Consider the following 22,870-nt stretch of genomic DNA (forward strand, 5'->3'; position numbering starts at 1 on the left):
TGTGCACTCAGCCCACATCCTTAATGGTGAAGGTAATGAAGCTGAAATACATAATCCTATGTGCTGCAATCCTAACTCCACTCACTCAGGAGTAAGCCCTTTGAACTGAATAGGACTTACTTCTGAGTAGACCTGGTTCAGACTGCGCTGTTAAATGTGTTTCAGTACAAGCCTATATGTGTGCATGAAATAAGCCCCATAGAGTTCAATGGGTTTTGGCCCCAGCAAAGTGTGCATAGGATTGCAGCCTCAGCCTTTCATGCACCACAGGTCGTTCACTCCTTGATTCGATGCAGAGTTCCGTGAGATCTAGACTGTGCACATGCCATATATTTAAAGAAAACCCCCTCAAAAAAATTATAATCCTTGGGTTCTGAGAATTATAGCTCTGTGAAGCATAAACTACAATTCCCAGAATTCTAGGGTGTGTGGAGAATATGTTCTAAATGAGTGGTATGCATGCAGCTTTACGTCCCAACTAAAGATGCCCAAAATTTCAGCCTAGCCTGTCATTCCACATAGGCTCTTTTGGAACCCAAATCAAGGGCTGGGTGCTACTTGTTAAAAAAACAACTTCAGCATATATTTATATTCTTATGACATTTATATACCAGGTGGACTTCACAAAGCGGTTTGAATAAGACTATGACAACAATAAGCATCACTTTTTAAAAAAGAAGTTACAGTAGAAAGGATAAGACCACTTGTTTGATGGGAAAAAGTTGTTCCTGCTTCTTCTCCATTCCCATGGGGATGGGGGAGATGGTCCTTCAGATGTCCTTGTGGTGGTGTGTGTGTGTGTGTGTGTGTGTTGCGGGGTGAGGGTGGGGGTGGGGTGGGGTGAAGAGGCTGCTACAGAAGCTGAACGGTGACAGTTCCTCAAGCTTCTTTCTTCTCCACTCTGTTCAGGGGCAAAATGGTATTGCATTATTTTTTCTCCCCAGTCAGCATTCTTCTCAGTTAAAAATTAACTCTTTTAAGAATATACCTGCAGTTTGATTACCCGGCCTAGAATTAATGAGCCATTATAGGTGCTAATGGGCCCAGGTGAAGATCTGTGAAGGACTGGGTGCCTGTCCCCATGCGCTGGGGACTAGTGGGCCCCTGTCGTGAGCTTCCCAGAATTGTTCCCATAAGCTGAACAATGTTTGTGCTAATGATGACAACAGCAGCAGCCCGTGTTTCAGGAAAATCTGCCATGCATTGCTTCTGTAGCATGAATCATTAGGGATTCTGTGGGAGCGTGGCTTGCGCCAGTAATGTGCTTAAGATGAAAAGGAGGCTTTTAATGAAGACTTCTATGCCAAAAAACACGGAACCTGTGGTTCTCCAGATGTGGTTGGACTACAGTTCTCATTGTCTCATGGCTAAACTATGGAACTTGCTCCCAGAGGAGGCAGTTGTGGCCACCAACTTAGCTGGCTTTAGAAAAAGATTATACAAATTCATGGAGGACAAGGCTATTAATGGCTACCCGTGGTGGCTATGCCCTACCTCTGCTGCCAGAGGCCTTATGCCTCTGATTACCAGTTGCAGGGAGCTACATGTGGTCAGAGTGCTATTGCACTTGTGTTTAGCTTGCAGGATTCCCACAGACCTCTGGCTGGCCACTGTAAGAATAGGATGCTGGTCTAGATGCATCAATGGCCTCATCCAGCAGGCTTTTATAATGTTCTTTTGTTTGTGCCCAGAGAGGGCATGCTGACTACATGGAGTCCAGCAACATTGGGAGGGCCACAGTGACCTCCCTGCTGTAGGTCGATGTTGCTTGATTCAATGGAACAGTCTACCTGAATATTACGTAGACAGCTGTATCTGGTACTACCAACCTTTCTCACTGATTTGTTCACAGTGAAACAAATCCTAAAGTTCATGTCTTAAAAAGTTAATTAGACAGCAGCGGTACCTATTTATCTACTCACACTGGCGTGCTTTCGAACTGCTAGGTTGGCAGGAGCTGGGACAGAGCGACAGGAGCTCACTCCCTTGTGAGGATTCGAACCACTGATGTTCTGATCAGCAAGCCCAAGAGGCTCAGTGCTTTAAACCACAGCGCCACCTGCTGTGTTCTACCTACCACTGTCAGAGGCAATAATGCCCCTGAATACCTATTGTTGGGAATCACATAGGGAGAGTGCTGTTAGAGGAGGAATTATATTTGCCCAGCCATTGTGAAAGCAATGGTGTGCCTTGGATGTGTGCCCTAAATGGGTGAGCTGAAAGACCTTGTGTGCTGGATATGATGTGAAAGTTCCATCTCATCATCATTTTGCCAACAGGCCTGAAACAAAATGTTGCTGTGTAAAGGTACTCCATGGTTCTGATTCTGGCCACTTCCTTCCATTCTATCCCTCCCCAGCAGTCAGGCAGCATTCCAAGGCTTCTCAGCATGCTCATTTTGAGGATTCTACCTGTCCCTAGTGTGGGTTTGTCTGTCTGTCTGTCTGTCTGTCTGTCTGTCTGTCTGTCTGTCTCTGTGTGTGCAGTGGCGTAGCGTTGGGGGTGCATGGGGGGCCGGCCGCACCGGGCGCAACATCTGGGGGTTAGGGTTAGGGGGCGCAAATCCACGGGTTAGGGGGTGCAAATCCACAGGTTAGGGGGCGCAAATTACTTGCCTTGCCCCGGGTGCTGACAACCCACGCTACGCCACTGTGTGTGTGTGTGTGTGTGTGTGTGTGCACGCGCACATGTGTGTGCTCACCATAGCTTTTTGTGCTTCTGCAAGCTTCTGCAAGCTTAAGGGAATATGTGCTTCTGCAAGCTTAAGGGAATATGGGAGGCCCTCTCACAGCTTTATATTAGAAGATTGACCTACAGAGGAACCATAGCCAGGTGGTGGTGCATCTGCTTCAGATAGAAACATTCCATATTCACCATCTTCTCAAGTTAACATGATTTAGGTGGCACCCATTGCCTCATGGTTGTGTATCTGCTTTGCAAGGGGGAAAGTCCCATGTTCAGTCCCTAGCATCTCTCTCTCTTTTCAGTCGGGTATCATATGCTGGGGAAATCTCTCTGCCTGATAGGATTGCCGGCTTGGCCCTGCAATTGTGAGTGCCTGGGACAATGGGCGCCATGCAGCATGCATGGCCCTGGCACCAAAATGTGTGGGTGCCTGCCCACCCCCTTCATGGGGCACCCAGGGCCCCGGGCTGTTGGCACCTATGCTGCCTTAGGTCCTGGAAAGCTACCTACAACTCTAGCAGTCAGTACTGGGCAAGATGGACAATTGGCCCCAATGCATCCTTTGCCCTATCCACTTTTGCCATCACTGGCATGATGTGGCCCTTGGGTGGTTGCAAAGAAGCAAGTGTGGCCTTCAGATTGAAAATGTTCATGTACCAGAGGCACTGTAGCTCTGATCATCAGATGCTGAGAGAAGCGGCAAGATTTTCTCGTGTGGTTCCAGAGATTCCGTTTTTTGGGTAGCCACTGTCAAGTATCTGGTGCTGGTGCTTGACAGATATTATGTTTGATTCAGGCAAAGCATTATTTTGGATTTAGTTTTTATGGGTAATTTAATTACTCTGATCTTTATCAATATGGTACAAGCTGGAGGGTGTGTGTGTTGAATGCCATAAAAATACACTGATGTTTCCAATACATCAATGATGTCTGTGTTTAACAAATTGCACATAGGAAGGGTCTGTGTGTGGGTGTGTGGGTGTGTGTGTGGGTGTGGGTGTGTGGGTGTGTCTGCATCAAATGCATGGTGATTTGCATGTTGTATATTATTATGCTTTGAAGTGGAAATGATAGTGTATCTTTTTATTTCTATTCTTAATTAAGGCTGAAATTGTAAGCTTCCTTTAAACACAATGAGACTTTTGTACTGGAATGCAGGAAGTTGCCTTATACTGAATCAGACAATGGCTTGTCCCCTGGTGTTGTCTACACTGACTGGCAGCAGTTGCCCAGATTTCCAGTCAGTTAATCTTTCTCATCCCAACCTGGAGATAATGGGGATTGAACCTGGGACCTTCTGCAGGCAAAGCATGTGTTCTACCACTGAACTGTGATGCTTCTCCATAATCTGCACAGGAGTGGGCATGCCTCTCCATTAATGGAACATGGAACTTGCAGCAAAATGTTGCCGTATAGAGTTTTTCTTCTCAGGATTCCTGCCACTGTACTCCATTCTCTTTCTCCCCACTCTACATATTTCCATTTAGCCGCCTATAGTCCTTCAGCATTTTGTGCTCACTGAGCATGCTCAGTCCTCATTGACAGAAGTTGCTGGTGCCGCGTGGGACTGGCAGAGTGTAAGGCAAGGAGACCAGCAGTAGGGGGAGCCAGAGCTAATGACAGGCAGAGCCATCTCCCGACTGGTTGGTAAGAAAGGCAGTGGGGATTGGCTGAAGACTGAGGATTTGGCCTAATGTACAAGCCTCCTCCATTGCTAATTGGCCTTTTAAAAGTTATTCCTTCTGTAGGGCTCTTTCCATCCCTGAAGATAACATGTACTTCAGAACACACGATTCCTACAAGCCTGCTGACATTTCCATCTTTTGGGGAATGGTAGGGACATGGGTGGCGCTGTGGGTTAAACCACAGAGCCTAGGACTTGCCGATCAGAAGGTCGGTGGTTCGAATCCCCATGACGGGGTGAGCTCCCATTGCTCAGTCCCTGCTCCTGCCAACCTAGCAGTTCGAAAGCACGTCAAAGTGCAAGTAGATAAATAGGTACCACTCTGGCGGGAAGGTAAACGGCATTTCCGTGTGCTGCTCTGGTTTTGCCAGAAGCGGCTTAGTCATGCTGGCCACATGACCCGGAAGCTGTATGCCAGCTCCCTTGGCCAGTAAAGCGAGATGAGCGCCGCAACCCCAGAGTCAGCCACGACTGGACCTAATGGTCAGGGGTCCCATTACCTTTACAACTTGGGTCATCATTGCAAGGGCACTCATAACCTGAACATTAGGAATAGAGGAATTGATGGTGGTAAGGCTATACTCCTATTAGGAAAGGCTATACTCCTTTGGTCTCAGTGGGGCTTTGACCTGTGTAAAAATACAGTAAAATAAAAATAGGAATAGACTGATTTAATGCAGCAACCAGAAGTTGAAGATATAATCATATATTTAAAGCCTGCACAGACACCATACATTTAAAGCGCACGACTCCACCCTGAAATATCCTGGGAGCTGTAGTTTAAGGGTGCTGGTAATTGTAGTCCTGTGAGGGGTAACTACAGTTCCCAGGGTTCTTTGGGAGGTGTGAGTACTTTAAATGTATTATGTGTAAACCACCCGTTTCCCCAGAATATATATTTAAAGCCATTACATTTAAATAGAATGAAGAAAGGGAATTTTTTTAAAAAAACAAACAATTTTTGCAAGGGGATTTCAAGTCCTACTCATAGCAGCAGACCCACAGAAATGAATAGTCCTTAGTCATGTTCATGAATGCCAATGGGTCTACTCAGAGCAGGGGTAACACTGAAGACAACAACTCCCCTACCCCACAACAAATGATGATGATGTCATTGTCATAGTTATCATTAGTTGCTGTTTATTAAATTTGTGTTTATGTTTGTTGGGAGTAAATAGTTATATGAATCTGACAAAAGTAGGGGAATGCTGGGCAAAGATATTTTTGAAAAGGGGTGGAGAAAATATATATTGGGAAATTCCACCGACACCATCTATTAAATCTGAGGGGGGAGTGGGAATTTTCTACTGCTTGAAGGGTGAAGAGATTCCTTCCACCTCCCATTGCCCTTTTCCCTGCTTTGCTTAAATATTTGCTCCTTGCTAAGGCCAATTGGTTTATCCATGGAGCTCTGGAGTTCTTCCCCCAAAGTCCTGTCCTAAAAGCACCCCAATAATCCTGATGGAGTCACCTAAATCAAAGTTCATGGTCTCTTGTGATGGGTAGTAGTTGTTGTTCTGTTAAACTTTCCAAGCATAGCTCTAACTTAAGCTGTGTTTCAAACTTTTCAAGGTGTGCAAAATGAGAGACTTTGGGAACATTATTCTTTCCATGTCCATTTTTTGGAGAATCATTGAGTTGTCTCCATCTAACTTATACACAGAATAGACCTGTTGAAATTTAACATACCTAATGCTGAATTTAGTGCCGATAAATTTCAATGGGTCTACTATGACTAATGTTGGAGCACAACCCTGTATCATTCCTCCATTGCTAAATTTGTTTTCACTGAGCATGCCAAATATCATTTAGGCAATCAGTTTTAAACATCGGAAGATGCCTTCTACTGAGGCAGTCAGTTGGTCCATCTAGCTCAGCATTGCCTACACGAACTGGCAGCAGCTCTCCAGGGTTTCAGACATGGAGACCCTCTCAGCCCTACTAGGGGATGCCAGGGATTGAATTAGGTGCCTTCTGTATAGAAATCAGATGCTCTACCAGAGGGCCTGCCCACCCCTGAGGCAAGGTGAGGTGACCACCTCAGGTGGCACGATCCACGGGGGCAGCAGATCTGGCCTCTGAGGAATGTGTCACCTGCTGCTGCTATCATGCGCTCCTTGGACCTGCTGCTTCTACAGCACCCTCTCTGACAATGGGAGGCACTCCTGATATCCTACTACCCTTAGGTAGGAGGTGCCTGCTCTCTGGGCTGTCTTGGGCTGATTTAGAGCAGGCCCATTTGAATAGCACTTCAACCATCAGGTAAGGTAAAAAGGTAAAGGACCCCTGGTCAAAGGCGACTCTGGGGTTGCGGCGCTCATCTCGCTTTCAGGCCGAGGAAGCTGGCGTTTGCCCACAGACAGCTTTCCTGGTCATGTGGCCAGCGTGACTAAACCTTCTGTCGCAACGGAACATCATCAGGTAAGGTTGATTTGATTCCCCCTTGTTCCTGACGTTCACTCAACCCTCTTTCCCTGACAGGAGCGGCACCATTTTGTAGTTTGCCTCAGATGCCAAAATGTCAGCCCTGCTCTACCACTGAGCCTCAGCCTTTCCCCCACTTTCTTCAGTGGTTCAGCTTCCCTCCCCCTCTCCAGAATGCTTCTACCCTAAGAACCAAATGAACACCCAGAAGAAGAGCTCAGTGTCATTCAGAACCTTGGATATTCCTCCAGGAGCGAACAACTCAAAGACACTTAGGTTGCTGTTTCACATCTGCCCATGGAACAGCAGCAAAATGGAGCCTCTTTGAGGCAGAGCATTGCCTTAACAAGCTATTTACTTAGCTTCATCGGATGGTCCCAAGTTCCAGTATTATAAGAGAGTATCCAGTTTCTCCATGTCATTCGTGGGCGCACACACAAATATCATTGGGAAGTACACTGGAATGGTCCCCCTCCTCATATTCCCTTCTAGTAGTTTCTTAAACATATGCACACAGCTCCTTCCATAGGAGCCAACTCCTAGGGGCAGACGTCTCTTCAGGACCCCCAATAAAATATTAGAGGGGTCGCCCTCCCCAAGTTGATTAGCATTGCCATTCAAATGGTGTGCATGCACCACGTCTTGTGATTGAGTATGCGGGTCAGGGCTTACCGGCTGCCCCCATCATTTTATTTAAGTTGGCACCCCTGCCTCCTCCTATTAGCTTATACCAGGTCTTGCTATCACCTTGACCAGTCTTGATATCTCCTGCCTTTCTCCCACATAACTTGCCAGGTGAAAGAAAACACGCCCTATCCAAATGCCCTTGTACAGCCTCGACCTCCTCACTCTGTTCTCAAATGCCAGGTGCAGGGTGTGTGTGTTGAGTGAGACTGGGGACGGCGCGTTCCTCAGCTCGCTTTTGATGGTGTCTTTCCTTCCACCCACCACCCCTTTCGAATGTTTAATGCTGTGTGTGTTATCCCAGACGCAATTCCTCCCCCACTCCCCGTTCTGAAACGTGAAAATGTATCCCTTCTTTCGCGCGGGATCCATTAGAGGGCTTTAATATCCGTCTTTTTACAGCTGGAAGTTAAAAGCGCCTAAACCAGATTCGTGAACTCTGACATGCTCGCCGCCAGGTCCAACTGGGAAGAGGGAGGGAGAGGGGTGGGTGGGTCGTTGTGGAAAGGGTGCGAGAGAAAGGGGGGCCGCGACGGCTGGCTCCTCCAGAAGGGTGGAGGCATTATAACGTAAAATATATAAATATAAATATGTATATGTATATTAAAAGATGCAGCGGGGTTGGAGAGTTGCGAAGAAGGAATGCGCGCCCAGCGGCTCAGGGTGCACCGCCGCTCTCCAAAGGCCCATGAACCTCTCCAAAAGCGTAGGGCGCATCTAGAAATGCGCCCTTTCTTCTTCTTCTTCTTCTTCTTCTTCTTCTTCTTCTTCTTCTTCTTCTTCTTCTTCTTCTTCTTCTTCGTCCCCCCTTTCCAAGAGCAGAGCACATTTTCCTCCCCTCGGGAATTTCTCTATCGCCAAAGAGCAGGAGATCTTCCTACCTGGCACTTTTAGAGGAAATCTTAACTACTACCTCCCTCCCCTTCAGCTAACAAGCCGGCTTTGGAGAACCCTGCTGAAATTCAACCCATTTCCTTCGCTGGGGTTTCTTTATCCCAACCCCCGCCCACCTTTGCTTCGTCCGACTTTGGTTGCCAGAGCAGTTTGCCAAAAGAGTCACCTTTCGGCACTACTTAAGGGCGACTCCCTGGCTTAAGTTGGGCTGCCTTTACATATTTCCTGGGCCTCGCTGGCTGGATTCTGCCCCCCCCTTCTTTTTACTTACTGCTTCGGTTTGTCAAAACCAACGAGGATTTCCTCTTTTCATACCTCGAGATCCCTGTCATTAGCACTCGGAATTAACTCCTTTTCTTATATCCGGTTGCAGCGGAATAAAGTAACATTGATCCTGAGCCTTTTCACGGAGAGGCCTGCAAGAAACGCTGGTTTAGCACCATAGTGTCCCACTTTGCCCTAGTGAGGACGCAGTCCAGGAAAGGGAACATGGCGGGGAATGCGTTTTGCCCCTTTCCTACTTCTGAGAGAGAATTAGCCTTCCTTGCTTCGCTTTGGTTCGCTCCAATTTTATTAGCACAGAATCAAGATTGTTTTCTGCAGGGCGCCCCTTTCCATTCAGAGAAAAGGGCTGATCTACAGACACACTCCTGCGGGCGCTCCTGAAGCTGAACTCACACCCCAGACCGTGTGCGCTCTGCTGCGGGGCAAAACCCACTTTCCAACCAAGCTCACCAGGGGAGCACGGCGGAATTCGGTTTCAATTCGAGTCCTCCCACAATAGTTGTGAACAAATCAGATCCCCTTCAATCTTAATCCGAAAGTAAATGGGCCTGGGAGCCCAGCCAGGAGTTTACGGTACTTTATTCTAATCGGCCCCGATCTCCAATGCCCTAGTTGCGGAAAGGAGCTGTTTGTGCGGATGAAGCGAATCCAGCCCGTTACTTTATTCCACGTAAGGATCACATTTGGAACAGTTACAGGGCTGCAAAAGTGATCCAAGCACGCGTTAAACGGGGTCGTCGTCGGCGTTGCTGCTGCTCTAATATAGCAAATGTTAGAGAAGACCCTTTGAAATAGATGGACATGACTAACTTGGGTGTGTTAATTTCAATGGGTCTGCTCGAAGTAGAATTTAGTTGGATACAACCACTACCACCAACAAATTTATACAGTATACAGCTCAGTGCCAAAATAAGATTCTAAGCATAAAAACACTCCACCCAGGAAGATGGTGGTGATGATGGTATCTCGCTCTGTTTTAAGGTAATCTTTCGCAGCGTTTAGTTTTGCCTCCAGGGGACTCGCGAACCGAATGCTTTTTGGGGTGGACGGTGGTCCTAATTTCCCGCTTCTAGCATCGAACGAAGTAAGCTATTCTTGCCAGACTCGTTGCCAGGAATGTTGCGATACCGGGTGCGGGGAGAGGCTCGTCTATGGGATAGCAACAGGGAACCATTGCAGAATATCATAAATATTTGCAGGCAGCCTGGCATCCTTGCTAATCTGATTGGTTCCTGGAGAGCATTAGCCGTTTACTTTGATGGTTTTCCGATAAGTAAGAGGACTGGATTTATATTTTCCTTTTATGTAAGATGAACATTCGCCAATGAGAACGCCCACCCGGGGGCTACACTCTTGCCTATGGGATCTCTTTGCCGTTCGGAATCAATGGAAGCCGGAGATTTCGCCCCGGATTCTACAGTAACAGGGAAGTTGTGGCTCTGCGGATGTTGCTGGACTCCAACCCCACATCCTTCCCGGCTATTAGCCACGGTGGCCGGGGCTCTGGTGGGCGTTCAAGTCCTACAGCATTGCGGTGGAGGCGGGGTGTCACCGCATCTCAGTCCTAGGTTTGAAGTTGCAACCTTGGCTAGGAGGTCAATCCCACTAAACTAACCCCAGGCAATGGGGAATGGGCCCTGCCTCAGGGTAGAGCTTTGCGCCCAGAAGGTCCCAGGTTCAAACCCCAGCATCTCCAGGAAGGACCGGAAGAAGCACCTGGTCTGAAACCCTGCCGCTTCCGGTCAGTGTAGACAATACTGAGCTGGATGGAGCAAAGGTCTGAGTCGGTATAGGGCAGCTTTCTATGCAACACAATTATGCTTACTTTCAGGGGATCAGGGGGTTGCATATTTTTTAATGGGCCCTAAGACTTCTGGATGCTTTTCCTGGAAACATGTGCCAGCGACACCCTTTTCTCCGTTGGAAAAGTCTAATTGCCCGTGAGTTCCGATCAATGGACTTTTGGTACTTCCACGATGTCTGTTGGGAGAAGGGGGATAGTGAGGGAACCTTCCCTTAATTAGCCTTTCCTGGCTCTCCTCCTCCTCCTCCCCCTCCCCCTTCTTTTGCCTTTTTCAAAAATGTGGTTTCCTGGCGTTCAAAGGGCCCATTCTGGGGCTTTTTAATTCCCCGCCGGCCTTCGGCAGCTTTTGCGCAGCGGCGAGCGGGTAATTTATAGCGGAGCCTTCAGAGCCAGCGCGGTCGAGCGGGAAGCTCGCTCCTACACGCCTTGGCCGAGGCATAAATCACAGGAAAGGCGCACACTCCTTCCTCCACCCGCCCCCACTCTGCGGTCACTCAATGAGAACGGGGCGAGGTGGACACCAACCTGCTTCCCGGAGCAGGTGCCTACTCTTTTACGCCCTACGCCAAGTTCCAATAGGCTCTGCGACTTGGAACAGGTTAAAAATATAACATGCTATTTAGGAGTTCCCGGAAAGGAAAAGGGATCTCTCCGCAGCGACTGGGGATCCCGTGGCCTCGATTCCTAGCCTCCTGGCGATGCAGTAGGGTTACTTCTGGTGCTGGCTGGCCATCTATCTATCTCTATCTATCTATCTATCTATCTCTATCATCTATCTATCTATCTATCTCTATCTATCTATCTATCTATCTATCTATATCTATCTATCTATCATCTATCTATCTATCTATCATCATCTATCTATCTATCTATCTATCTATCTCTATCTATCTATCTATCTATCTATCTATCTATCTATATCTATCTATCTATCATCTATCTATCTATCTATCATCATCTATCTATCTATATCATCTATCTATCTATCTCTATCTCTATCTCTATCTCTATCTCTATCTCTATCATCTATCTATCTATCATCTATCATCTATCATCTATCATCTATCATCTATCTATCTATATCTATATCTATATCTATATCTATATCTATATCTATATCTATATCTATATCTATATCTATATCTATATCTATATTTATATCTATATCTATATCTATATCTATATCTATCTATCATCTATCTATCTATCTATCTATCTATCTATCTATCTATCTATCTATCTATCTATCTCTATCCCATTTCCCCCCTCCAATGAACGCGAAGGCGGCATTTGCGGTTCTCCTCATTTAATCCCCACAACAACCCCGTGAGTTGGGGACTGAGAGGCAGTGGGGCAAGGGTGCGCAGACAATTTCATGTGCAGTGTGGTGCAATGGGTAGAGTGTTGGACTAGGACTTAAGATACTAGGGTTCACATCCCCACTCGACCATGAAGCTCGCTAGGTGATCTTGGAAACAGCCACTGCCTCTCAGCCTAACCTACCTCACAGGGTTATTGTGGTGATTGATCATCGTAATCATTTTGACCTCCCAGGTTCCAAATCCGGCAGTATAATCTCTACACCACAACTGCCTTTCCTTTCCTTTCCTTTCCTTTCCTTTCCTTTCCTTTCCTTTCCTTTCCTTTCCTTTCCTTTCCTCAGCCGTTTTGGGTTTGTAACTACCTGGAGTCAATGACCGACCTACTTTTTGGGGGCCCTGAAGCTTGAACTGTTATGGGGGCCTCTTTGCAACCAGCAAGAGGTCTGGGTAACTACTATTATCCTCTTCAATGCGGTTGTTTGCAACAACCTTTACAACATCTGTGCTATTGACTCTCAAACTTTGGGTTTGTTAAAATATATACAAAAAACCCCAAGCAATTTCACTCAAATCCATGCAACTCAAATTAGGTCTACTAGACCCATTTTAAAAAAAGCGATTTGGAATTGTGGTTGCTTCTGGGGCTCCTGCGAGATAAGGGGCCCTGAAGCAGAAGCTTCATTAGATTCAGAATAGACCCGCCACTGCGGTGATCTCAGTGCAACCTGCAATCAGTGGCGTAGCCGGGATTTTTGTTAGAGGGATTTGTATTTATTTTTATTGATTTAGGGGGGCAGTTGCCTCTCCTACTCCCACCCCCATGCGCGCAGTGTCGTTAGATCTGTACCGGGGTTTACAAAAGATCAGGCCAAAGTCTCCTGTGGTGGTCACAGTGGTCAACCCAACGCCTCCAAGGGAATCTCAGAAGCAGGTCCTGAGCGCAGCGGCGCTCTCCTCGCCTGCGATTCCTAGCCATTGACCTTCGCTCAGAGAGTGCAGGTGGTACATTGCCTTATCCTCAATGAATCCCCGAATTCCTACACTTGTTCAGAAGTAGATCCGGCAGAGTTCGATGGGTGCTATCCTATCTTAGGCACCCTCTTTCCTGGGAGGATGTTTCACTTAACACAGTGGGGGTTGCTCCAGATTAAAATTGGCTTGGGTCTGTGCGGCTGGCTTCGTTTATTTATTTTAGCTGAGAGGAAAGAGTCAAGTCCCCGTTCGAAATTTACCAAAGTCCACCTCCTTCAAACGTTGGTTTTCTTGACTCCACCAACATCTATGGTAGTTTACGGAAGAATATAAGAAAGCAGATGGGAGGTTGTACCCTAGTTTTGTAGAGTCATCTACTTTCAGATGATATTTCAGATAAAGTATTTTCAGCCCGGTGGGGGAGCGTCTGTTTTGGATGCAGACAGTAGCAAGGGAAGGCAGGGGCAGGGCGACTGGGAGACACAGTCCCTCCGGGTGCTTGGGTAGGGCGATGTCCCACAAAAAGCTCAGCAGCTCTGGGTGATCGCCGGCGGGAGTTGCTACGCCAGTGCACACAGAAGGTCTCCGGTTGGACCCCGGGCATCTCCAGGTAGGGCTGGGAGATAGACGTCCTGTCTGAATTGCTAGAGAGGCGCTGCCAATGGGATAAAGCAGCTTCTTATTCTTCCACTCTCTGTCTCAAGGTGCTCACACAGTTTAGCCAACAAACCTAAGTAGTTATAAAATCCACTGGTTGAAAACACACACACACACACACACACACACACACACACACACACTTGTCAGTGGCACTGGTACCAGGATTGCGCAGTTTAAGCATATAAATTTCCTAGCAAAGAAGGCAGTACACTGAATTTACTCCCAAGCAAACGCGCATGGAATCAAACTGCGGATTTATTCCCACGGATAAGAAGCGGCTACAAAAAACGCTTAGATTGGATTCGCGATCTGAACTTGCGCGTGTATGCGTGCCAGAGTGTAAAAAAAGTCTAGGCGCGCACTATCGGCAGCCTTCCGCGGGAATAAGGTCCATAAGCGACCTGTTGACGGGTCAGGACCTAAACGGTCATCTCTGCCTGCGCCCTATTGCACTACGCATCGGAAACCCGCTTCATTGCGATTAATATAATCTATCAAGTAAACACGATTTAGAAACCACGAACTCATTATCTCCCTTTGGGGTCAGGATCCAACTGTCCAAAAATGGTTTTTGGAAAGTGGGACTTCGGTAATGCAAAAATTATATAGGAGGAATTGATATCGCGACTGCAGATATGACATTGATTTCCTCAGGCATGTGTGTTTTACATATATTTCAGCATGAAAGTCAAACACGAGTGTGAAAACTTCCCTCGAAAATGCATGGGGTTTAAGACGTTTGTTTGCCAGTGGTGCCAAGTTGAATAAAAATTGGAGGGGAGCCCAGGTGAGCCCCGTCGACATAATCGATCTCAAGACGGGGCTCGCACACACCATTTGAATAATAATGCCCGTCAACCTGGGGTGGGGGGGGGGGGAGGTAGCACTCTCAAATATTTTAATAGGGAGGCGGCCAAGGGACCTTGGTCCCTAGGAATTAACTCCTAAGATTGGATCAATGCATAATAATAGGTTGTATCCGACTAACTTAGAGTAGACCCACTGAAATAAAGGAACTTGATTCTATAATCTAGTCGAATTAATAATAATAATAATAATAATAATAATAATAATAATAATAATACAGCCCTGTTCCTGTGACTGTACTATATTTTAACAGTTTTAAATTGTTGTATCCTCCCCAGGGGATCTGTTCGTAAAGGGCAGGTCATAAATTTTATCATAATCATAATCATAATTCAACAATAGTTCTCATTTAATTATATTGATGTTCGTTTTAACTTTTTTAAAAATCCGTAAAAACACACGGATTCATCATTCATGGATTTTAATCCTACCTGGGCATAAACCAGAAGCAGGTTTAATGGACTGAAATTGAATTTATTTTTCAGTGCTGGGAAGTGGGATCCAGATCATTCCCACTCTCTATCCCGCCCCTTCCCAACACATTTCATGTCCATTGTTTCCACTGTGATTTCCAACACCTGCTGGAATCTCTCCTGATGAAATCAATGGCGCTTTTGTTTGTTTGTTTGTTTGTTTGTTTTAAACAACAGCTTATGAACGGATTGTCCGACCTCCCCTTGTTAGGGATGCCATTCTTGAGAACCTGCACGCGACCGCCGCCCCCCCCAGCCCAAAATAAATTAGTGATTTCAAATCTGTGGGGTATTTTTATTTATTTCAGCCGCGTTGATCAGCCGCCCAGACACTGCGTTATCCAAGCTGCTTACAAAGCATATCTCAGGAAAATGCAGCAATAAATCCAGAATGAAAATAAATAAATCAGTAAACACATTCTCACAAGTACATTGCGGGGGGGGGGGCGTTTTCCTGGATTCTACAGGAAGGGGTGGGACACACACACACACACACACACACACACACACAATCTCATTTTATTTTTTTATTCGATTTCAGTAAATCCAGCGATGGGGATATCAACGGATAGCCTACAGACCTTTCCCTCCCACCACCGCAAATAAGAGCCGTTTCCAGATTTCTGATGAGACTGGCGTGGGGGGGGGGAGACCTTTAGAGGTCCCGTTTCATAAGGTACAACGGCAATCGCCATTTCCTTCCCCATTCCTTTGATCCCACCAATGTGCTAAAATTCCATTCGCTCTGTTTAAAACGAGGGGTGGGGGTGGGAGGCGAATCCCAGTCAGGCAGTTCGGGTGAAATCCAACGCGAGTCCAGCACGGCAAAAATGGCTGTTTTGTGCCGGATGACTCGCTTGAGAATTTTAAATTTATTTCATTTATTTAGTTGGGGGGTATTTAAAAATAATAAAAGCAGGTTTGCGTTTGATAGTGTAACGTCCACATCATATTTGCACATACGTACACACACACACACACACACACACACAAGCCAACAAACTCTTGCCTCGCGTACTCGAATAAGCTCTACCGAAGGAATTTGAAAACAGTTTGTCTCCTAAGTGCCACGACGGTTGGTAATAATGAGCAATCATAGCTCCTATAAATAATACTGCGTTGTATGTAAATTCTAAGCAGAGTAAGCCCACTGAAATAAATGAACCCTAAGCAGGCCCTCTCTACTGATTTCAGTGGGTCTACTCTTAGTGGAACCAACACTGGGTGGTAGCCCCAAAATAGCCAAACAAAACGGGTGTGGGGGGGAAAGGGTGAATGAGATAATAAATTTAGAAACAAAATAAAATTGACCTCCCCATTTAAAAAAAGGCTTCTTTTCTCTTTGTCAAACAGATGGAGAAAAACCCCCAAATATCCTAAAGAAGGCTTTCACTAAGCTTAATTCAAACGTCTTCTTCTAGAAATGAGACGAAGGATTAAGGATAGATACAACAGACGGAAGGAAACGGGACCAGGATTGTGGAAACAACTCGGCGAAGTTATAATCCGGTACGATATTTTAATTATCGTCCCTAATATGAGATTATGATACATATTGCATTGATAGCCTGAGCGTTACCGATGTATATATACATAACATCTCTTCTTCCCCTAATGACTTTGAGCAATATATTCTGCGGTAGCTAAATTGTCTCAAATACGCAGGAACTTTCGCTCTTTCTTCGTTCTTGCTTCCTGACCTAGACAAAGCTAAAGACGTGTAAAGACAGGCTTTTAACACCCACACCACCACTACTTAAAGTTATATAATAAATGACGATGGCAATATTAACGCTATCCCGAGTCCCTGGAAGACCCACATTGCTTCTTCCCTACTTGCATTTGGGTAGGGGGCCGTTAAAACTTTTCTGTTTAATGTGGGTTTTTTTTGTATGTTCCTAGTTGTTTTGGCTGTTGTGAAATTTACTGTTTTTTGCTGTTTGCTTAATATTTATTTGTGCTTTACTTGAACACTGCTCTGATTCCCTTAGAGAGCAGGAACGGAATTTAAATGATGTTAAACAAATTAAAGATATTAATAGTTACATTGCAGCATAATTAATATGAATTAAAGAAGGCAATATTTATTACTGCAGTTAATGCCATATCACATATGATATTTCATATATTATACTATTCATACAAATTAAATAAATTAATATTTCTTAGAATCATTATCAATGTGTTCATGAATTATTAGTAATACTATTATTAACATTGTTAATATTATTAACTATTATTAGTTAATAGTTAACCATGTTACTATTGTTGTCGTTGTTTATTTTCAATAACAGCATTTCCCCTCTAGTTTGAGAATTCTAGCAGGCGTTTCAAACCTCTTTCGTTGGTCGCCACAAGATTTAAACATTTGGCGAGATTAGGTCGATCATTCTGTACATCAGCGTTTCTGTCAATTTGCAGATATTTAAAGGAAATTAGAAGAGAGAGGGAGAAGTCAAAGTGAAAATAAAATAAAACAAATAAACCCAGGATTCTCGAGTCTAGTTGCCCAGTTCATTAATAATAAAAAATAATAGCATGAAAGTTATTGAGGGTTTTCTAAGTTGGTGTAAGGTTGAGGATGGGCGCTCCCCTCCACTTTCCTTTTTTCTGTTTTTCTAAAGGACAATTATTCTTACTATGCACTTATTTTGAAGAACAATAACATTAAACAGCCACGATGGATGCCATCGAGGCCAGGCTATCCAAGGTCATTTGACATTCTGTGGCTGTATCTATCCTTATACAGGTATCAGATCCCTATTGGTAAAAGCCATTCATCTTCATATTATTAATAACCATTATCGCGACTGGCAATCAGCCTCGTCTAGAACGATCGGCCGTTGCGCGCTACTTGCGGATTCCTATCTACTCTTCCGCCCTTTGAAGTTTCTACCTCGTGGGGAATTCTTTTTAAAAAATAAAAATAAGAAATTGTCCGCTCGGAGGCTTTGGATCACTCAAAGAAGCGCTGACGTCGCTCTTCCAAATTGGTGTGAAATCGGATTTCAGCCTCTCCCTTCTCTGCTTTTTCTTCTCCCCTCGACAGAGCTGGCGCCCCACCCTGCCCGATCCCAGGCTTTGGCGAGGCGTCTCTGTGGCCGGGCCCGAGGGACCAGGCGCCCCGATGGCGAGGAGGAGGAGGAGGAGAAGAAGAAGCAAGGCCGAGAATCGGTCCCCAAGGGTCGCCCAGAGGACTCCCTCTCCACTCCCTTCCATTACTTTGCACCGCGCGCCAAGCCCTCCGGATCCCCGAAAAGGCCAGGCAACGCTGCCTCTCCCTGACGGGCTGTCACCTTCACCTCCAAGAAAGTGGGAATCTCCGACGACGCGTGTGTCTATGGATTGCTCAGACGCCCCCTGGAACGGGTAGGACCGGGAGCGCAACCGCCTTGAAGTAAAAATTGAGTTGTTTGTTTTTTCCTTTCTCTCGCGCTATCTAGGCGAGGGAAGTCTTGGTGTCAGGGCTACTGGAATATCCTGGTTTGAGGAAGGAAAAGCGCGACTGATCTTTTACCGTGGAACCCCTTCTCCTCACAAAGTACACACACAGTCCGGCACGTTTGGGTCCAGAAATACTTCTCATTTATTGGCTGTTGTTTTAAGACGGGATTACTGGGACATCATTTTACCCCTCTTTCCTCTAACCCCATGTCACATCCACATGTAAAGCAGTCTTAGAACACTTTAACACTTTAATTGTAGGTCTGTGAGAGCAACACTCTTAACAGGCTATGGTCCTCAGGATTCTTTGGGGGAAGCCATTATTGTTTAAAGTGCGCCAAACATATGATGTGCGTGTGACCCTAGTCTGTTCCGTACATTTCCCATTCGATATGTCCTGCCCCCCTCCCCGTTGATAACAGCATCAGTGGAACTCTCTGCCTCAATGACACCTGCTGCCCTACAATCCTAACCCCTATTTTGCCTTCTGCTGAAGACCAGAGTGGAAAGCGTAGATTTCTGCCCCCACCCCACCTCACCCCGCTGTCCCCAGAGCCCACAAGACATGAAAATGTTGACATCTGTTTATTCCCACCTTTTGGCAGGGGCATACGGAGGGGGGCAGGGGGCGGTCCGCCCTGGGTGCCACCCTGATGGGGGTGACAAGATGACATTCTGCCTCCCCCCAGCTGTAGAGCGGCCGAGGGTACGTGCACAGTGTGCGTATGGGCTGCTGCGCATGCACTGTCCATACGGGCGCCGCACACGCACACTCTGTTCAGTCGCCACACATGCACAGTTTGAGATCGCACTGGCCTATCTATTCTGAATGTATTCTGAATGTTCTTAAGTGATGCCAATAAAGGTTACTTAACTTGACATGCACAGTCTGTATGGGCACCGCACAGGTGCTGCCAGGTGGTTAGCCCTGCCCCTCGGCGCCCTGCCTTTTGGTATACTTCTTAATAGGACAGGTAATGGGTAATATTCTACTCTACCAGGGATTGTCTTCAGATAGTGTTGGATCACAGTCTCATTGTCTCTGATATCATGGGTGTAGTAGACAGTAGTGTTGGGGGGGGCGACTTTTGTTGGGGGGACGGAAATGACGTAATTGGTCAGTTAAGTATTTCTATTGTTTTACAAGGGGGGCAGCTGCCCCTTGCCCACTCCCCCCCCAGCTATGCCCCTGCCTCAGTGCTTTTTCCCCTAAAAAATGTTTAGGGGTACTCTCATTTTCCTACTCATATTGAAACACTGCCCCTCAATGAGGCCAAACTTAGATTGACAAAACGTTTAGGGGTATGCATACCTCTGTGTACCCCCAGAAAAAAGCACTGCCCTGCCTGATATTGTTATCACTATTATTATCTGGCCCTTCGCCCTAAGTTCCCAGGGCAGGTCGCAACAATTAGAGCACCATGTTCAAAACAGTTTTAAACAACTTGCAACCACAGAAATGAGGCGGGTCCTTAAAATATGCAACTCTTTTGTCAAAAGCCAGGATAAAAGGCTGCATCTTTAGCTGTGCTGGCAAAGGCTGGTGCAAGTTATATTACTCCAGGTACAGCAAGCTCCCTGTTGCAGAGGGTTGCCAACCTTTCTCTCCCTCACAAAGCAACAATTCCTATAGTTCCCTGTAAAGAAGGACTGACAGTTAAACCACTCTGAGAAGAATCATAGCTCTGTGAGGGGAATAAAAGGTAAAGGGTAAAGGGACCCCTGAACATTAGGTACAGTCGTGACTGACTCTGGGGTTGCGGCGCTCATCTCACTTTATTGGCCGAGGGAGCTGGTGTACACCTTCTGGGTCATGTGGCCAGCATGACTAAGCCACTTCTGGCAAACCAGAGCAGTGCACAGAAACGCCATTTACCTTCCCGCTGGAGCAGTACCTATTTATCTACTTGCACTTTGACGTGCTTTCGAACTGCTAGGTTGGCAGGAGCAGGGACCTAGCAACGGGAGCTCACCCCATCACGGGAATTCGAACCGCTGACGTTCTGATCAGCAAGCCCTAGGCTCTGTGGTTTAACCCACAGCGAATAGGGCCCTACTAAAAAACTCTCAGCACCCTGAACATTTTGCAGCTCCCAGGATGCATTGGGGGAAGCCATGACTGTTGAAACTGACATGATACTGCTTTTAAATGTGCAGTGCAGATGAGAACTCAGTCTTGAAGCAGGGAATGTTTCTCTGCTTGGTTCACATCCACACCATACATTCATGTGTGTAGCTGGGGGGCGGCGGCGGCGGGGGGGGCAGCTGCTCCCCCTAAATCAATAAAAATTAATAAAAATACATAGCTAAGAGGTTTCCCCTTCCAAAAGGCCTTGCCCCGCTAACAAAAATCCTGGCTATGCCCATGCATACATTTAAAGGACTCATTCACCACTTTAACTGTCACAAAGTACCCTGGGAATTGTAGTTCGTTCATGGTGAAGGAAATTATAGCTTTGTGAGGTCAGCACCCTGGGGTGCTGGGAAGCCACGACTCACAGAGTTTTGCAAGAGTCCTTGAAATGTATTGCACAGGTACATAGCACGTTTTCTCTCCCCTCTAACAGCTGCTTGGCATTTTGTGTCAGTTGAGCACATGCAGTTTTCATGGGGTTATTTAAATCTCTCCCTCTTTAGGAGCCTGCAAAATCTTTGTTCTGTAAAACTTGGACTTCCTCCAAACCTCCTATTATTCCAGGGGCATGGCACCGTTTGCCAGGGGAGGTGCATGTGCATGCGCCCCAAGTGGGGGCAGAGTGTGCTCGTCCAGCCCTTGCCCCAGGTGTCACCGGTGGGTGCTTGAGCACTGGGTGGGGCACACAGGGCGCATGATGGGGATCTCTGCTGTGTGTGCACGTGCCTGGTTGACACCCCCTCCGATTGTGTGCCCGGGGCAATGGCCCCCCAATGCTACACCACTGTGTTATTTCCCTCTTTTGCATGAGTGGAGCTTTTTGGTTATGTGAGGACTAGCACACAAAGAATCAAGATCATATCAGTGTATATATAATATGTGAGCCAAAATGTTGCAGCATGATTCCAGCTGCTTCATTCCACTATCACCACCCTAGTTTTTACACAGTACTCAGTTAGCATTTAGTTGTAAAGGAAGATGTCCTCATACGGGTTGTTTTGACATTTGGGCTTCCCTTATAATTTTCTTTGCTTGTGGACGACTTTAAATCTACCATTACCCCTTTCCCCCACCACTGATTTTCTCTCTCTCTCTTTCTCTCCCATCAAGGTTCATCACTGGCACATCTGAAGCATGACCAATCTTGTCACCCTCAGTCGGACCCTAATTTATGAACTGGGCTGGTGGGGATGAGCTTGTGTCTTTAAGAAGTCAGCATTTCAGAAAGTTCCCCCCTTAAGAGACATCTCACCTCCTTGGGACTGAAAGGTTATCAGGAACGATAAATGGTTTCACCTTCGGCCTTTTTTTGACATTTGATGGATGAGATCAGCTTGATGGAAGCCTCTTTGCTCTAATTAGCTACACTCCACTCTAAATTGTTTTAACACCTTCCCTTTGCTCTGGATGAAGTTATGTTGGCATGCCCTAACCTGAAAATTCAGACTTGCCCCATCACCTGTAGCATCAGTTGACATATGATTTTCTTTTGCTCTCTGATTGATGGATAGTCCTCATGATACCAAGGCTTTGGGATAATGCTATGTTCATTATAAACTGTCCCCATGACATTGGACACATTGGAACCATGCATTTAAAGCACCAAGATACCACTGTAAACAGACATGGCTCCTCCCAAAGAATTATGGGAGCTATAGTTTGCTAAGGATGCTGAGAGTTGCTAGGAGACCCCGCTATTCTCAGGGAATTCTGGGAATTACTTTCCATCCAGGCCTCACATAAGCATGGAGCGGAATTATGTGAATTCCTGAGATAGTAAAAAGAAAAACAAAGGATTGTAGAGTTTAAGATTACAGGTGCAGTTCACATTTTTATTTTTATTTTTGGAATGCTCCCCATGTCTTCATTGTTTTTATTAAAAATTGTTTTCATTGTTGATCTTTGTTACTGTTAAATCCCTTTGAGCTGTTTCACAATTTGTGGTTTATAAACTGAGTCAACAAATTAATAATCAATCAATCAATCAATCAATCAATTGAAAAATCAGTTTTTCAGCAAATATAGAGTCACAGAACATAGAGTTTTAGAGTTAGAAGGGGTCCCAAGGGTTATCTAGTCCAACCCCATGGAAAGCAGGAATTCTCAGCTAAAGCACCTGTGATAAGATGGCCATGCAGCCATCACCTCCTGAGGGAGTCTGTTCCACTGTCAAACAGCTCTTACAGTCAGAATGTTCTTCCTGATATTTAGTCAGAATCTCCTCTCATATAACTTGAAGCTATTGATTTGGGTGCTACAGAGCAGGAGAAAACAAGCACGCTCCGTCTTCCATGGCACAGCCCTCTTTAAGATAGCTGAAGATAGCTATCATGTCTCCTCTCAGTCTCCTTTTCTCCAGGCTAAATATACCCAGCTCCTTCAACTGTTCCTCATAAGGCTTGGTTTCCAGACCCTGGATCATCTTGGTTGCCTTCCTGTGCACACATTGTAACTTGTCAATGTGCTTCTTAAACTGTGGTGTTTAGAATTGGACACAGTATTCCAGGATAGTTTTCCACAGTTTCACAAGCAGAAACA

General features: G+C 46.0%; 1 protein-coding gene across 6 annotated transcripts in view; it reads left to right on the top strand.

The window, feature by feature from the left end:
• The window catches only part of LOC307207934 (uncharacterized protein), a 37,769-nt gene extending 15,540 nt beyond the window's left edge, over positions 1 to 22,229 (top strand). For 3 of the 6 annotated variants that reach the window (XR_013834855.1, XR_013834857.1, XR_013834859.1), the window contains exons 2-3: positions 16,108 to 16,263; positions 17,804 to 18,700. Coding sequence is in view for 1 of the 6 variants with exons in the window: in XM_079962271.1 (XP_079818397.1) it covers positions 16,176 to 16,263; positions 17,804 to 18,151; positions 21,443 to 21,470 (464 nt within the window). In the remaining 5 variants the exon portion in view is untranslated. The other 3 variants (XM_079962271.1, XR_013834856.1, XR_013834858.1) reach the window with 3 other exon arrangements.
• Positions 22,230 to 22,870: the final 641 nt, after the last annotated feature.

The sequence above is a fragment of the Podarcis cretensis genome (assembly GCF_951804945.1).
Source record: "Podarcis cretensis genome assembly, chromosome: Z".
Lineage (NCBI taxonomy): Eukaryota > Metazoa > Chordata > Lepidosauria > Squamata > Lacertidae > Podarcis > Podarcis cretensis.